Below are 14,744 nucleotides of genomic sequence, written 5' to 3' on the forward strand. Positions count from 1 at the left end.
GACTTAACTAGTAATTTTGCATTTTTCCAAGTATTTAAGTAAATCTTTCATAGTTGTTTGGGTATTTTGCAGTAATTAGTTAGTTATTGATAATAGGTTTTAATAAGTTGTTGGTGTAGTGTTTAATATAAACCATTAATTTACCACGTAAAAATGCCAGGAGTGAGGTGTAGTATTGCAATTTGCATTAATAATTTTTATAGTTTCCTAAGGATAAAAACTTTAGAATGATATGGGTGGAACGGTGCAAAAGACGCGATTTGTTTAATCATATAACTGGACATATTTGTAGTACACATTTTGAAGACTCAAACTTTGAACGCGATCTTCAAGCAGAGCTATCAAGTATATCATCAAGAAAAAGACTTAAAGAAAACAGGTTAAATGTAAAATTTCTAATTTAACTGATTGTATTCACTTCAAAAGAACTAAATTTATTGTTATTGTTGTATAACAAATTGATCTGATTGTTAGAAAAGCGATTGGAAATTTTAAGTATCTATCGAAATGTAATTTTAATATTTTTGTAAACTTGATAATTTTTCTTAAAATTAAATATGTTATGTCAAAAGATCTGTGCGATTAACTTTTCTTCTCCTTCTTCCTTTCCTTTTATTCCTTCCTCTTTACGGACCGTGACTGGAGGTAGCATGATAAAAGTGTGGCTGAGTGTGCGAGAGAGACAGACAATATCTCAGTCTTTGCTCTTTCTCTCGCATATTTAGCCACACTATTCGCAATGGCATGCTACCTCCACTAGTACATGCCCCAAGGACGAAATTTTTTAATTTTTTTCTTAGTACATGCCATGTAAAATATGTATCTATATATTTTATGTAGTAGCTGTACAGCTACTACTTTTTCAAATTAAAATTGAAAACTACGTTACTAATACATTTAGTGCAACAGTAAGTTAATAATGTTCATAGCGAATTCACGAACAACAGAAAGCGCATCCTTAGAGCATACTACTCCACTACGCAAGCACGCTTACGGCGACATTGTAGACCAGTGACAGAGAGACAGAGAAAGAGAAAGTTTGAGTTCTCTCTCTCTCTCGTGCAGGCATGTGATTGGCTAACCCAACTCCTTACTCAACGATTAGGCAGAGGGAGCAAATACTCAAACTATCGCCCTTTCTCTCTGCAGCGTCTACATTTTTTAACACACGCTGCTTCCTCCATGTAGTGTATGCTCTAATTATTTAACAAATGCAAGTAAACTACGCCATGTTCTAAAAAAGTATTTTGGGAGCCGTTTACAAAAAAATTGTTATCGGCAAACGTCTTCTATGTCCGTACTGATTTGTGTAATGTTATTTGGACCTCGGAATTGTTCGTTCATCCGAATAAACTTGGTGAAATTATCTAATTGGAACGGACCGAGGAAGCAGAAAGCAACTAAGCCACTTGTCACATGCCACAGAAGCAGAAGAAGACGTCGTCTGTAAACATGGCGGATCACGTCATGGATTCTGATGACAATAAACAAACAATTTCAAAAAACGGAAATAAACAATGGGTTAAGTTAAACGTAGGTGGTACATATTTTCTAACGACGAAAACTACCTTGGCAAGAGACCCTAACTCATTTTTATACAGACTGATTCAAGAAGATAGTGATTTAATATCAGATAAAGTAAGAAGCTTCCACCTACATTACTCACTTCCGTATTTCTAGAAATGGACAGATCTCTGATAGAATTATTTTCCAGGATGAAACGGGGGCGTATTTAATAGACAGGGACCCGAACTACTTCTCGCCAGTGTTAAATTTCCTTAGGCATGGCAAACTAGTCTTAAATAAGGGATTAGCTGAAGAAGGTGTATTGGAAGAGGCTGAATTTTACAATATTGCAGAACTTATAACGCTAGTTAAGGAAAGGATTTGTCACAGAGACAATCGGCCTAGCAAAGACGGCAAAAAACATGTTTATAGAGTTTTACAATGTCATGAAGATGAATTAACACAGGTAATATATGTTTTTATATTCAGTGTGTAGTAGCGTAACTTAGTTTCATATTTATTTTTAGATGGTTTCAACCATGTCAGATGGTTGGAAATTCGAGCAACTGGTAAATATCGGATCACAATACAATTACGGTGCCGACGAACATGCAGAATTTCTCTGTGTGGTCAGTCGAGAATGTGGAGCCCCGGAAAGCACGGAAGTGAGGGGGGAAAGGGAAGATAGGGCGAAGATTCTGCAGCATAAAGGTTCTAGAATGTAAAAGAGGGAAGCGTTTAGTGTGGAGCGGTTTTGATCGACAGACAGATTCATCGTTGATTTTAGTTTTTTTTGTTCGAAACGAGGGATGTAACGTGTGTCGTTAGCGGACTCAATCATTTTGTAAAATTGTTTCTCGGAAGCGTTTGTGTGGTAAGATATTTCCGTTTTTTTTTATAGAATTTTTGTAGACAGTGTGTAGGGAAACTCCCGTTTGGAAATGTATTGGATTATTCTTGCATTTGCAAGGAATAGGAACTAGGTAGCCCTTGAAATAATCAATTCAGTTTATTTTTCCCTCTGGAGTTAATATTTTAGCAATAAAATTAGTTGGTGAGCCGCTTGACGACTAATTTAGTGGTTTTTGACACGATGAAATGTATCGATACTTTTTTTATTTGATTTCTTTCGTAATGTTTTTTTTTAAAGGTATTTGAATAATAACGAGCACGTTTTTGTCAAAAAGTCATTGATATTACTTTACGATTTTATAACATTTTTGATATACGCGATATTTATTTGATAAAGAGCTTATTAGACAATTTTTTGAGTAAGTAATATTGCATTGTTACGAGAAAAGTATGTTTTGAAGGATATTTTGTATTATTTAGGCTAAAAACACAGGGTTGATATGTACATAAATAAAATTTGATTTAATAGCATGGATATCTTTCTTAAATCATTCGTGTATAAATATTTCGGCGATTGCCGAGTGAGAAAAAGTTTCTTCTCAAATGTGTTCCTCATATTTTGTAATATTTAGAACAAATCTAAAATACCGGCAGCGCAGCGGTGATTTTTTTTAGTTACGTCAAAATTGTTTCCAGCTGCCGCTAGAAATGATTTGGTTTTATTTTAACGGTTTGAAGAGCATTTGAAATTTTTACTTATGCTGTAAACATTTTGTTTTCATGCTCAGGACGATATTCCTGACGATGAAGAAAAAAAAAAAATTGAATCTATTTAAATTGACTGCCAATTCTTTCAGTTGAATTTGTAGGAAAATTTGCTACGTGTTACAATGTATGAAGGTATAATTCTTATTAAGTGGATGGTAATAGGGAAAACTCTCGCTTTCACGATCGGCCTGCTTTCCTTGTAAATACTCGTCGGGTATTTTTTGATCGAACTTGTTTCGGTGTTACCAAAATTAAATCCGAACCTTACGAACATCTAAAAATTGCTGCTCCTGACACCTTACGCTTTGTTTATTAGTTATGACTGTCTTCCCGTTTGATTTACTTAGAAAAATGCAGTAAAGAAGATTACTCAGTTTGATTACTTTTTTCATTGTTTCTCGACAGAATTTGCAATACAAAAAAAATATTATAAAATATTTGTAAATTCTAAGGAAACTGTACATACTGCTGCTATTCCGTTTTCTGTGTGTCCTATCTTTATTACGGAGAGAACTTCGTAAGACTTTCATGAAAAATGTGACACTGTTTATGATATATCTATCATTTCGATCTTTAAAAAGACATTTCTATGGGCTAGCGGTACGGATCGTGTGTTAGAAATTGATGTAAACACTTTTATATACATCTCGATGTGATGGAATAATGTAGTGTTAAATTGACAAAGACTTTTCCTTAAAATTTTAGATGTATCATAATTTCTTGAAGCAGTTTGATTGCCGATATTTTTGCTTTTTTTTACTATGATTTTGGTCCTACGTATTTAAGAAATGCTCCTGTATAGTTAGGCAGACAATGTCCTCGTATGGATTGTCAACTTTTGTATTTTTAAAATTTGTTTGTAATAATAAAGTTGTGCAATTATTGAAAAATATTGTTTTATTCCTAGGTACAATTTCTCCGATCCATCCGTTTGTAATTAGAGGTTAAACGACTTACCTTAAGGGGGTTCAATTAAACGAGGTAACCCTGTTCAAAGACACTGTAGCCTACGTTTCTCTCGTCCAGATTACACTAGTCTGTCTCTCTTTTAGTACAGTCATTGAAGCTTTTCACCTCTGAATTCTTTGAAACTGCACCGATCAACTTGAAATTTGACAGATAGTTAGAGAAAAGGTCAATGAACATTAGTGACATAGTGTAGATTGACGCTTCTATCCTGTTGGGGGTTGACACCCCTTTTTGGGGGTGGAAATTTTTTTTTCAAAAACAACGCGGGAAATCGAGATTCAAATTTTGAGCAAAATATATTCGAAGAATTTTTTTGAGAAATCAATAGTTTTTTAGTTATTCACGATTGAAAAATTTTGAGTGAAAAAAAAACAGTTTTTCAAAGTATTTTTCGTGAATAACTCAAAAAGTACGCATTTTATTTAAAAAAGTGTAATAAACAAATATGTAGCTAATAAATAAACAAAGAAAATCGTTTTTTAAAAAGTGTTGTATGTCCTATACAAAGCGAAATATGGTTAGTGGAAGGGGACTTGTTTTGGGGGGAATACTCGAATCGATGTATTCAACGTCAAATAACAGAAAAAGGATTAATTTTACGGGTATAACGCTCCTGGAGTTTTTTATAGCACTCAAAAACACCTTCAAAATGAGCACTTATAAAAGTTAATTAGAGCAAAATTGAAGGAGTTATCGTCAAAAACTGAATCGATTATAATGAAAATATTTTACATTAATATTGGAAAAAGGGTAGTTTATAAGGGTTGAAAATGGCAAAAGTAAAATATTCTTTCATAAACAATATAAGGGAATTTTTATTTTAAATTTTTGCACAATTATAGCATTCCAAGATTTAAAACGTAATCTTTTATCATTTTTTTAGCACAGGGGTGATTATAAGGGTTGAAAAGTGTTATGAGATTCGAATTCTTTCGTAAGCAATCAGGGAATTTTTATTTTAAACAATTGCACCGTTAAAGCATTCCAAGCTTTTAAAAAGTAATTTTTTATCATTTTTGTCAATACAGAGGTGGTTTTTAGGGGTTGAAAAGGAAAAATTATTTTATTAGCTATAAGGTAACTTTTATTTTAAATAATTGCACGGTTTAATAATTCCAAATCTATAAAAAGTAATTTTTTATCATTATTTTTTGCATTGCTTCCCCCACTACCGCTACCCGAGTCTTACGAGTGTACTTTTGATCGTTACACGAATTGTATGGGAATAAAAAAAACCCATAAAATAAGAAAAAGCAATATATTTGAATATATTCAGTAATTTCTAATCCTATAAATATAAAAGTACCTATCTACCAGGTGATTTAAAAAGTAATTAAGACGATGCCACTTGCTTTAACGGGCCTTCCAAGTACAGCGCCAACGCGTTTGCTTTTTGCTNTGGCAAAAGTAAAATATTCTTTCATAAACAATATAAGGGAATTTTTATTTTAAATTTTTGCACAATTATAGCATTCCAAGATTTAGAACGTAATTTTTTATAATTTTTTAGCACAGGGGTGATTATAAGGGTTGAAAAGTGTTATGAGATACAAATTCTTTCATAAGCAATTAGGGAATTTTTATTTTAAACAATTGCACCGTTAAAGCATTCCAAGCTTTTAAAAAGTTATTTTTATCATTTTTGTCAATACAGGGGTGGTTTTTAGGGATTGAAAGGGAAAAATTCTTTTATTAGCTATAAGGAAACCTTTATTTTAAATAATTGCACGATTTAATCATTCCAAATCTTTAAAAAGTAATGTTTTATCATTATTTTTTGCACAGGGATAGTTTTTAAGGATTAAATAAAGGGTCGAAAAGATAAAATATATCATAAAACATGTTCGAGCACATGAAACATTATTGAATTTTTGTGCTTGAACAAGATTTTTATCAATAAAATGCTTAAAACTTAATTTTTTCAATTTTTTTCACTTAGAGGTAGTTTTTACCCCTAAAAAACAAAAAGTTTCAATCGGGCTTATGTCACTTTTGAACTTGAGCCTAAGATGAGCCTTATTCTAAATGTTCATGTAAATCCATGCAGTTTTAAAGAATTCGGAGGTTACAGCTGATTTTCAGCTTCAATGACTGTACTATTTGTAGGCCAAACAATAGAGGGAAAAAAGAGGCTGTTTTTACACTTAAATATTACAGCAAATTTAATGTATTTCCTTTATTACAATTTTTTGTTTTTTTTTATATCTCGAAAAATAATTACTCTCAATTCGAGCCAGAGTCCTCTGCTCGCTGCTTCCCCCACTACCGCTACCCGAGTCTTACGAGTGTACTTTTGATCGTTACACGAATTGTATGGGAATAAAAAAAACCCATAAAAAAATAAGAAAAAGCAATATATTTGAATATATTCAGTAATTTCTAATCCTATAAATATAAAAGTACCTATCTACCAGGTGATTTAAAAAGTAATTAAGACGATGCCACTTGCTTTAACGGGCCTTCCAAGTACAGCGCCAACGCGTTTGCTTTTTGCTTAAGCATACCGAATCCTACAATATTCCTTGCGTACAGACAAAGTAAAACGTTAGCGACTTGGGTAATGGCTATCCGTCCTTCCATGCACTCCATCAGTATAATCTGGGGTCTGTCCTCTCTAAAGGCGTTTCTTCCCATTTTTTCGTAAGCCGTCCATATGTTACTGGCTATGGCTGCGGTGACTCTGGCGTCTTTGTCTCCGTAACCGCTGTAGGCTAATAAAGATCCCTCTGCGTTTAGCAACCTATAATAAGCAACCAATTTTTTTATGCGGTAAGAAAAATTAATTTATTTCTTACAGAGTTGTTTCAACACCTCCTGTGTTCGCTTGGCTTAGTACTTGGGTTAACGCCTTTGGTTTCAACATTTCTATCGTGTTTTTATAAGTTGTTTAATAAAACTAATTGCGAAACAAGGCTATAAAATAACTGATAATAACACAAAGTATTATGCTTTGTGTATTATAAATAAGTTGTGACAGCTGTCAGTGTCAACCTCCAATTCAAGACAAATTTCAAAGAAGAAGAAGAAGATAACGTCTCCTTTGTAAGTAGTTCGTGGGTGTGGTTGGCACCCTTGGAATTTTCACTTTTGTGGCGTGGCTAATATCACAGTGAATATTTTATGTTGTGTTTTTGGTTTGGTTTGGTTTTCGATTTTTTTCTGTTTTATTGTAGTTTTATTTATGCATTTAGTGTGTCGTTGTTGTGTTTATGATCGTATCTAATTGAGGAGTCAAAGAAACATTCTAGGAAAACTTGGTAAGTCTTTTATTTAAATGAATAATATTTACAACTTAACCTATACATCTTTGGAATGATATTTACTATTTACAAAGTAATAAAAAATATCACAATTAATACATTTCCAGCACTGAATTCTTAAGGATTTAAGCATTCCACGCGGGATGGCAATCTTTCTTGACACTCCAGAAATCGTCTAGTTTCTCGTAGACTTTCGTACTTTTATCGTTATAGTTTAAAGCTTGACATATCCTACAGAAATGAAAGGACTCGCTTTTAAAATAACCGTGTTCGTTTAACACTTCAAAGTCCGTTTTCCATTTATAATATTCCCTATATTCACCTGTTTCGTTTAGTCTATAAATAAACTGGGCTAACACAGCGGGGCTAGCGAAATCGTCCACGTTTATGTAAGAATTCAACGGTAACATTTTCCTGTAGTTTTCTACATCGGCACCCATGACTATCGGGATGGATTTCTTGTAATACGCGTTCCACCATAACTTTTCTGTGATGTACTCGTCACAGTTTGAGTTCTCGAACGACAAGTAGAAGAGATATTTGTCCACTGCTGGGCAGTCAGTCCTGAAATGTCCAGGACACCTAAAATTATACAAAATAAGTCGTATGTGATACTTTTTGAGGTGGCATTACGTTTTTAACGGTCCACAACCGCCATAGATATCGATTTTGATGTACTTTTGCAGTTCTTTGACGTAGTCCCAGCGATGATTCGTTCCCCCACAGTTGGAACCTAGAATTGTTATTAAAACGTCCTTTCTCTTGTTCAGAGTTAGCATTATCTTTTGTTCGGACTGTTTTTTTAATACCGTTCTCCCGTAAGGTACTGGGATGTCAGAATCCATCCTAAAATACAGGATTTTTTAACGCAATTATTCCAGAAACGTATTATACTAACCTGTAAGTCATGGACCAGTTGAACACCCCATCGAACTCATTCATTTTGACTTTACGTTTTAAAAATGTGTGGTGGGGGCTCTCGTCGGTAAGGAAAGCCCAAATTTGGTTCGGATTTCTCTTTTCTTTTGGAAGGTCCTGAATTCCTGTCATTCGGTGCAGGTGGAAAAGGACTAGATCTGCTGTTTTTAAAGTAGAGTCACTGTATGTTATATCACAGTTTTTTACCGAGCAGTGCCTAAACGGGTCCATCCTACAAAAGTTATACTCCTTTAAGTTTATTAGAGACCTCGTCAAATGTTAATATACAGTGTGTCTCAAAATGATGGAACATTCATATTTTTTTACCAGTTCAGATTTTAAAAAATCGCTGAAACAGGTCAATTATAATAATAATTTAGTAATAATAAAATAATAATAATTTTTGGGTGGTCCAATGTGAAAATTAGAAGTCGCCTTAGCAAAATTATTACATCATACATATTTTTTTTATATACGGTAGCTCCCCCCAACCTCAATTTTCATACAAGGAACGAACAAGATGTATGTGACTCAATTTTTCTATCAAATGCGATTTACGTGTAACGATAAAAATATTCTAGATTAAATTTACATAAACAATAACAACATTAATATGTATGATCTGTGAAAAAAAACTTGTCCTTATTATCTTGAACCAATTATATCTGGTTTATCTGCTTCGATATACCAAAAAATTGTTTCACATCGTCTTAATGTTCTTGTACTAAATTTAATGTTGTTACTTTAAGGATAACTACTTTAAGTGCGGCATGTTTCTTGTATTTAAGTGGTGAAAGGGGAATGGTTGATGTAAAAAATTGGAATTTCCGTTATGTTATAGATCATATACTTTTATGAATTATACTATTGATTTTAACACTGCAAAAAAGTCGTCTACCTCGCTTTAGATGAGTAGGTAGTTTAGTCTAAATTACTTTTAGACGTACAAACATATACACAGAGGTTTATTATTAATTACCTAGCAGTAGTTTCTGTAAGTTTTTGAATTAAAAATTAAGTATAGGTACATACTTTTTGTCAGAGAATTGTTTTAAATGCCTGTTTTCTATTTTGGAACCATATTTCCACACCAGAATTTGGTACCTATTATCACCTGTCTGGATGTTGGGTTCTTCTTCGTCTAAGAACAGTATCCTTCCTAATTTACTGAGGTTTTTCTGAAAGCAAGGCCAGTTAGTCACCAAATACATTTGCTCAAGCTATTAAGTTTTATAACAAACACAAATCTTAACTTTTTTTGAATTCGTATTTCAAATGTTATTATGGTGTCAGTTGACAGTGACAAAAGCAGCTTTTCATTCAAGTGATCTACTTACTCCAAACTGATCTGCTTGAGTGGATCACTTAAATAGAAAGCCACTACTACTTTTAACCTAAAAATAACACCGAAGAACTTGATACCGAGCTCAATACAATGTGCGCAACTGGTAATAATACTTACAGGAGGTGTCCTGCGAAGTTCTAACCACTTCTTGATGTCCTCGTTGTCTCTGATATCGTCGAATTCGCTTTCTATCCACACGGACTCGATGCTCGGCAAGTAGGGATTGACCTCGTATCCGTTTTGGGGTTGAAACAGCACGCATGCCGTCGTTATCAGTAGAACAACCGTGAATATTACATAAGACTTTCTCTGAAGCGACGTGGTTCTACCCATGGTTGCATTACCTGGAACGACAATTGAATAAAGTGTTTGTTTCGCGATTATCGGAAACGGTGTTGATGTAGAATAGAGGCAAATAATTTTTAATGATTGTAATGTTGATTTGATTTATTTTAACAGGAATAATACGTTCAGAATAGCGCCAGTACTAATTTCAAAAGGTAGTTTGTTATTACGTAATACTTTTCTTGATTGTTGCAGAGTTCTATTTAGACTGTACAGCAAAATAAATGAGTTTTTTTGGTATCGTACGATTTTTGGCACCGATCTAATAATAAATTTGTTTGTACGATGTGGTTTTGGCGTACTATTTGCAAACATTTACATCTCAGTCGTTGTATTTACTACGCGTTTAATCATACCTTTCACATTAAATTATTTAATTTCAATTATTATGTCATTTTCTGTACAATAATGATTTTCCTTTGCAATTATTCTTTCTCTTTTCACAAAAAAAGAACGCATGCAATTACTCTCGCTCATAGACAGATTTTTCTTAATAAAGATGCAACATTGTTCCATTTTGTAATACAGTTAATATAATGAGTATTCAAATGTCAGCAGTCACTTAGTGAAGCGAAAATTATTAATATTTCCACGCTAACGATTTCGGTTTTATATTGGTTGCGGTTAGGAGTTTCGAAAATGGTACTTATAGATAAGTTAACGCGACAAGGCAAGCGATGTTTGTAACAGAAAAGTAGTTTTAATTGAGCAAATGACTAAAAATATTGATGGAGGCAACTAATAGGAAACGAATTTTATTTGTATTATTATATTTTAATTAAACCGACTGATAAATTTATTTTCGAATGGGTTGTAACATTTGAATAGCGTTGACATTTTCAGTGGCAAATAAAAATGCAATAAAAGATATATCAATATAAATGTGTATTATGATATAATGAAATATTATTGGTGTTAACAAAGAAAGGCAATCATATTTTTCTAATAAATATTGCGCAGAATACATATTTCCGTTTTGAAAGCAAGGTTGCCGCTTTCGAAAAGTGTACATCGTTTTTAATTTAAAATTTAAAATTTTCTCTGAAGTATTGTTGTATATTTGGGTCAATTTTTTCTACTGTTGAATAAATTTAATTGTCATATAAATCTATGTCCGACACTTTTGCCTATGTTTTTTTTTAATACATTTACTAGGTGAAAAAAATTGGCCTTAATCTTTTTTCTCAAATAAACTCATAACATAATACCTACTAAATGAATGAATTTCAGACAATGAAATTTTTCTATTTTATTCAGTGAACAAATGGTGCATTCCATGTCAATTCACTGGGATCGTACCACGACCATTTTTAATTTTCCTGATTTTTTTTAAATATTATTTAGTACCCATTTAGAGTAGCTTTCATGAATTGTCTTTCAACTGATCAATGTTATTCGGTGTTGTTAGATAAACTTTGTTAATTTTTATTTTAGGAAAAATCAATGGCGAATCATTTTTTTCCCATAAAATATCTAAAGACGTGCCTGTGTGCACGCCACTGGTGAAACTGAAAACAATATTTTTATCGTAAAACATGTATTGGTTGTCGACGCTTGTAAAATTTCATTAAAATATTCTGAGTGGTCTCCGCAACATTTCTAAATTTGCATTTTTTTATTAAAATTTTAACACCCTGTAGATCGGAAACTAAGCCTTTGCGGAATTTGGTATGGTAATATATCACAAATCACTTGTACTACAACCTCCTACAAGGAATGCATCGACTTACCAAACACCCTGTATTTTATAGGGTGTTCAAAAATGGGTAACAGAGTTATAGCTCGGGGCATTTATAAACAACCAGTCTGTATTATAAATGTTTTTACTACTTATATACAAATGGACCAAAATGTAACAAGTATTATGGCATTATGTAAAACAATCTTTTAATATTGAAAAAAAAAATCGGAATATTTAATTAATAATAATTTACATATTTAATGACATTATTAGTAGTAGTTTTAAAAATCATGTATTTTTTCTAATTAGTTATCGCGATTTACTTATATAATAAAGTTTAGTTTAATAGCATATATTATCTGTAAAAAAATTAAATACAAAGAAAAAAATTGATTCGAAATAAAAAAAGATCCCACTCTAGAACACGTTTCATAAATTTGCATATTGAAAGGCGATTTTTTTGAGAATTTTTCGAAGAAAAAAAACGCCACTTTCAAAAAGCACTTTTTTGGTTGAAAAATTAACAAAAATTCAAAAACCTAAAAATGTATTACATATTTTTATATTTTTTAAATAAAACTACATCTCAAAACGAACAAATTGAAAAAAAAAAGTTTGATATCTTTAGTTTTTGCAAAGTTACTGAAATTTGAATTTTTTTTCCTCAAAATATTCAAATGTTCATAACTTTTTGATGGGTTGAAATAAAAATTTGAAAAAAATCATGAAAGCTACTTTAAATGGGTAGGTACTAAATAAAACCAAAAAATAAAAAATAGGAAATTAAAAATTGATTCGAAATAAAAAAAGATCCCACACTAGAACCCGTCTCATAAATTTGCATATTGAAACGCAATTTTTTTTTTGAGAATTTTTCGAAGGAAAAAAAACGCCATTCTCTCAAAAAGAACTTTTTTGGTTTAAAAATTAAAACAAAACTCAAAAACCTAAAAATGTATTACATATTTTTATATATTTTTAATAAAACTACATCTTAAATCGAACAAAATGAAAAAAAAGTTTGATTACTTTATGCCAAGTTACTGAAATTTGACATTTCTTATATTCTTTCAAAAAGCACTTTTTTTGTTTAAAAATTAACAAAAATTGGTCGAACTGTTAGTTTTCTTAAATCACTCGGTAAAATATTGGGGAAAAAATGACAAAAACATTAAAAAAATAGGTGTTTTCTCAAAGGAAGAAACCTTGTTTGAAACAAATGTAGCACTTGCAAAGATCTACACTTTTTTTAGAGCCAGTTGTTACTTAAACACATGGTTCATTATTATCGCAAATAATACATATATTTAATATAATCACTTTATAAAAATTGTGATAAGTTTATCAACAAAAGCAAACAGAACTTCACATCTTTGTCGCCGGCTTGATTTCGGCCACTGACGCGAACCCTGTCTCGTCTCTTATCACTGGGGGCACAATTTTGTTATTCGAATTTCAAAAAGCGGCTGCACTTACCGGCGTGGTCGGTGTGTTGTGGGCATTGCCCAACTCGCTCCACTTTATTTTATTTTGTAATCACCCGCACATAAAGCATTTCATCGGGGCGTATGATCGAAACAAATACGGTTCGATTCGATATAGCGTCGAAAATCGTAAACATGTACTCCGTATCGGCGCGACAGCCACTCGAGATAGGGATATGTGTGCTAGATGTGTGTACGAATCCGAATAGCTCTCCGCTATCGGAAAGTCGTGAACTTCGCGTAGAGGAGGGTATTTTATCATAACAATCGTTGAATCTATAGAAAATTCGATGAAGGAAGCTGCAGAGTAAAAAATCTCGCTCAAATCTAAGTTTCACTTATTATTCGATAACGTTTTCGGAATCTCCAGACCTGAATTGGTCTTGCGGAATTTTTTCATAATTTTCAACCGCCAAAAAATATTACTATTTCAGTTTTNTTAAATACAAAGAACAAAATTGATTCGAAGTAAAAAAAGATCCCACTCTAGAACCCGTTTCATAAATTTGCATATTGAAAGGCGATTTTTTTGAGAATTTTTTGAAGAAAAAAAACGCCGCTCTTTCAAAAAGCACGTTTTTGGTTGAAAAATTCAAAAACCTAAAAATGTATTACATATTTTTATATTTTTTAAATAAAACTACATCTCAAAACGAACAAATTGAAAAAATAAGTTTGATATCTTTAGTTTTTGCCAAGTTAACTGAAATTTGAATTTTTTTTACCCAAAATATTCAAATGTTCATAACGTCTTGATGGGTTGAAATAAATAATAAAAAAATGCATGAAAGCTACTCTAAATGGGTACTAAATAATACCAAAAAAAAAAGAAAATTAAAAATTGATTCGGAATAAAAAAAGATGTTACTTTAGACTAGAACCCGTCTCATAAATTTTCATATTGAAAGACTATTTTTTTGCGATTTTTTCGAAAGAAAAACCGCCACTCTCAAAAAGCACTTTTTGGTTTAAAAATTAACAAAAACTCGAAAAACTAGAAACGTATTATTTTTATATTTTTGTAATAAAACTACATCTCAAAACGAACAAAATGAAAAAAAAAGTTTATGATATCTTTAGTTTCTGCCAATTTAGTGAAATTTGAAAATTTTGTACCTAAAATATTTAAATGTTCATAACTTCTTGATGGGTTGAAAAAAATTCATGAAAGCTATTGTAAATGGATACTAAATAAAACCAAAAAATAAAAAATAAAGAAAATTAAAAATTTATTCGAAATGAAAAAAGATCCCGCTCTAGAACCCGTCTCATTTTGCATATTGATAGGCTATAAGTAATTTTTTTGTTTAAAAATTAATAAAAACTAAAACCTAAAAATGTATTACATATTTTTATATTTTTTTTGAATAAAACTACATCTCAAAACGAACAAAATGAAAAAAAATGTTTGATATCTTTGATTTTTTCCCAATTTACTGAAATTTGAAATTTTTCTACCCAAAATATTCAAACTTCTTGATATGGGTTGAAATAAAAATTTGAAAAAAAATCGTGACAGCTACTCTAAATGGGTATTAAATAATACCAAAAAAAAAAGAAAATTAAAAATTGATTCGAAATAAAAAAGATCCTACTCTAGAACCCGTCTAATAAAT

General features: G+C 31.6%; 3 protein-coding genes across 5 annotated transcripts in view; 1 reads left to right on the plus strand and 2 right to left on the minus strand.

Annotated features, from left to right (window-relative positions):
* The first annotated feature begins 1,440 nt into the window (after window positions 1-1,440).
* Window positions 1,441-4,016, plus strand: LOC108906907 (BTB/POZ domain-containing protein KCTD5). The gene is made up of 3 exons (XM_018710347.1): window positions 1,441-1,638; window positions 1,715-1,972; window positions 2,034-4,016. Exons 1-3 carry the CDS (start codon window positions 1,453-1,455, stop codon window positions 2,229-2,231), a joined length of 642 nt encoding a protein of 213 aa, XP_018565863.1. The 5' UTR covers window positions 1,441-1,452; the 3' UTR covers window positions 2,232-4,016.
* Window positions 4,017-6,445: 2,429 nt separating this feature from the next.
* On the minus strand, window positions 6,446-7,078 carry LOC108906916 (ragulator complex protein LAMTOR2). Its single transcript, XM_018710357.1, has 2 exons — window positions 6,891-7,078; window positions 6,446-6,835 (listed from the first exon to the last, which is right to left on the minus strand). The coding sequence occupies exons 1-2, from the start codon at window positions 6,956-6,958 to the stop codon at window positions 6,526-6,528; spliced, it is 378 nt and encodes a 125-aa protein (XP_018565873.1). The 5' UTR covers window positions 6,959-7,078; the 3' UTR covers window positions 6,446-6,525.
* Window positions 7,079-7,344: 266 nt separating this feature from the next.
* The window catches only part of LOC108906904 (glycoprotein 3-alpha-L-fucosyltransferase A), a 28,097-nt gene continuing 20,697 nt past the window's right edge, over window positions 7,345-14,744 (minus strand). For 2 of the 3 annotated variants that reach the window (XM_018710340.1, XM_018710342.2), the window contains exons 2-6: window positions 9,736-9,962; window positions 9,306-9,451; window positions 8,254-8,505; window positions 7,989-8,201; window positions 7,345-7,937 (exon numbers count right to left, since the gene is read on the minus strand). In XM_018710340.1, coding sequence (XP_018565856.1) covers window positions 7,481-7,937; window positions 7,989-8,201; window positions 8,254-8,505; window positions 9,306-9,451; window positions 9,736-9,951 — 1,284 coding nt within the window. In that variant the 5' untranslated portion in view covers window positions 9,952-9,962 and the 3' untranslated portion in view covers window positions 7,345-7,480. Of the gene's footprint in view, window positions 7,938-7,988; window positions 8,202-8,253; window positions 8,506-9,305; window positions 9,452-9,735; window positions 9,963-13,120; window positions 13,269-14,744 lie in introns of those variants that run through there. The other variant, XM_018710341.2, reaches the window with a different exon arrangement.

The sequence above is a fragment of the Anoplophora glabripennis genome, unplaced genomic scaffold (assembly GCF_000390285.2).
Source record: "Anoplophora glabripennis isolate ALB-LARVAE unplaced genomic scaffold, Agla_2.0 scaffold354, whole genome shotgun sequence".
NCBI classification, from domain to species: Eukaryota; Metazoa; Arthropoda; class Insecta; order Coleoptera; family Cerambycidae; genus Anoplophora; species Anoplophora glabripennis.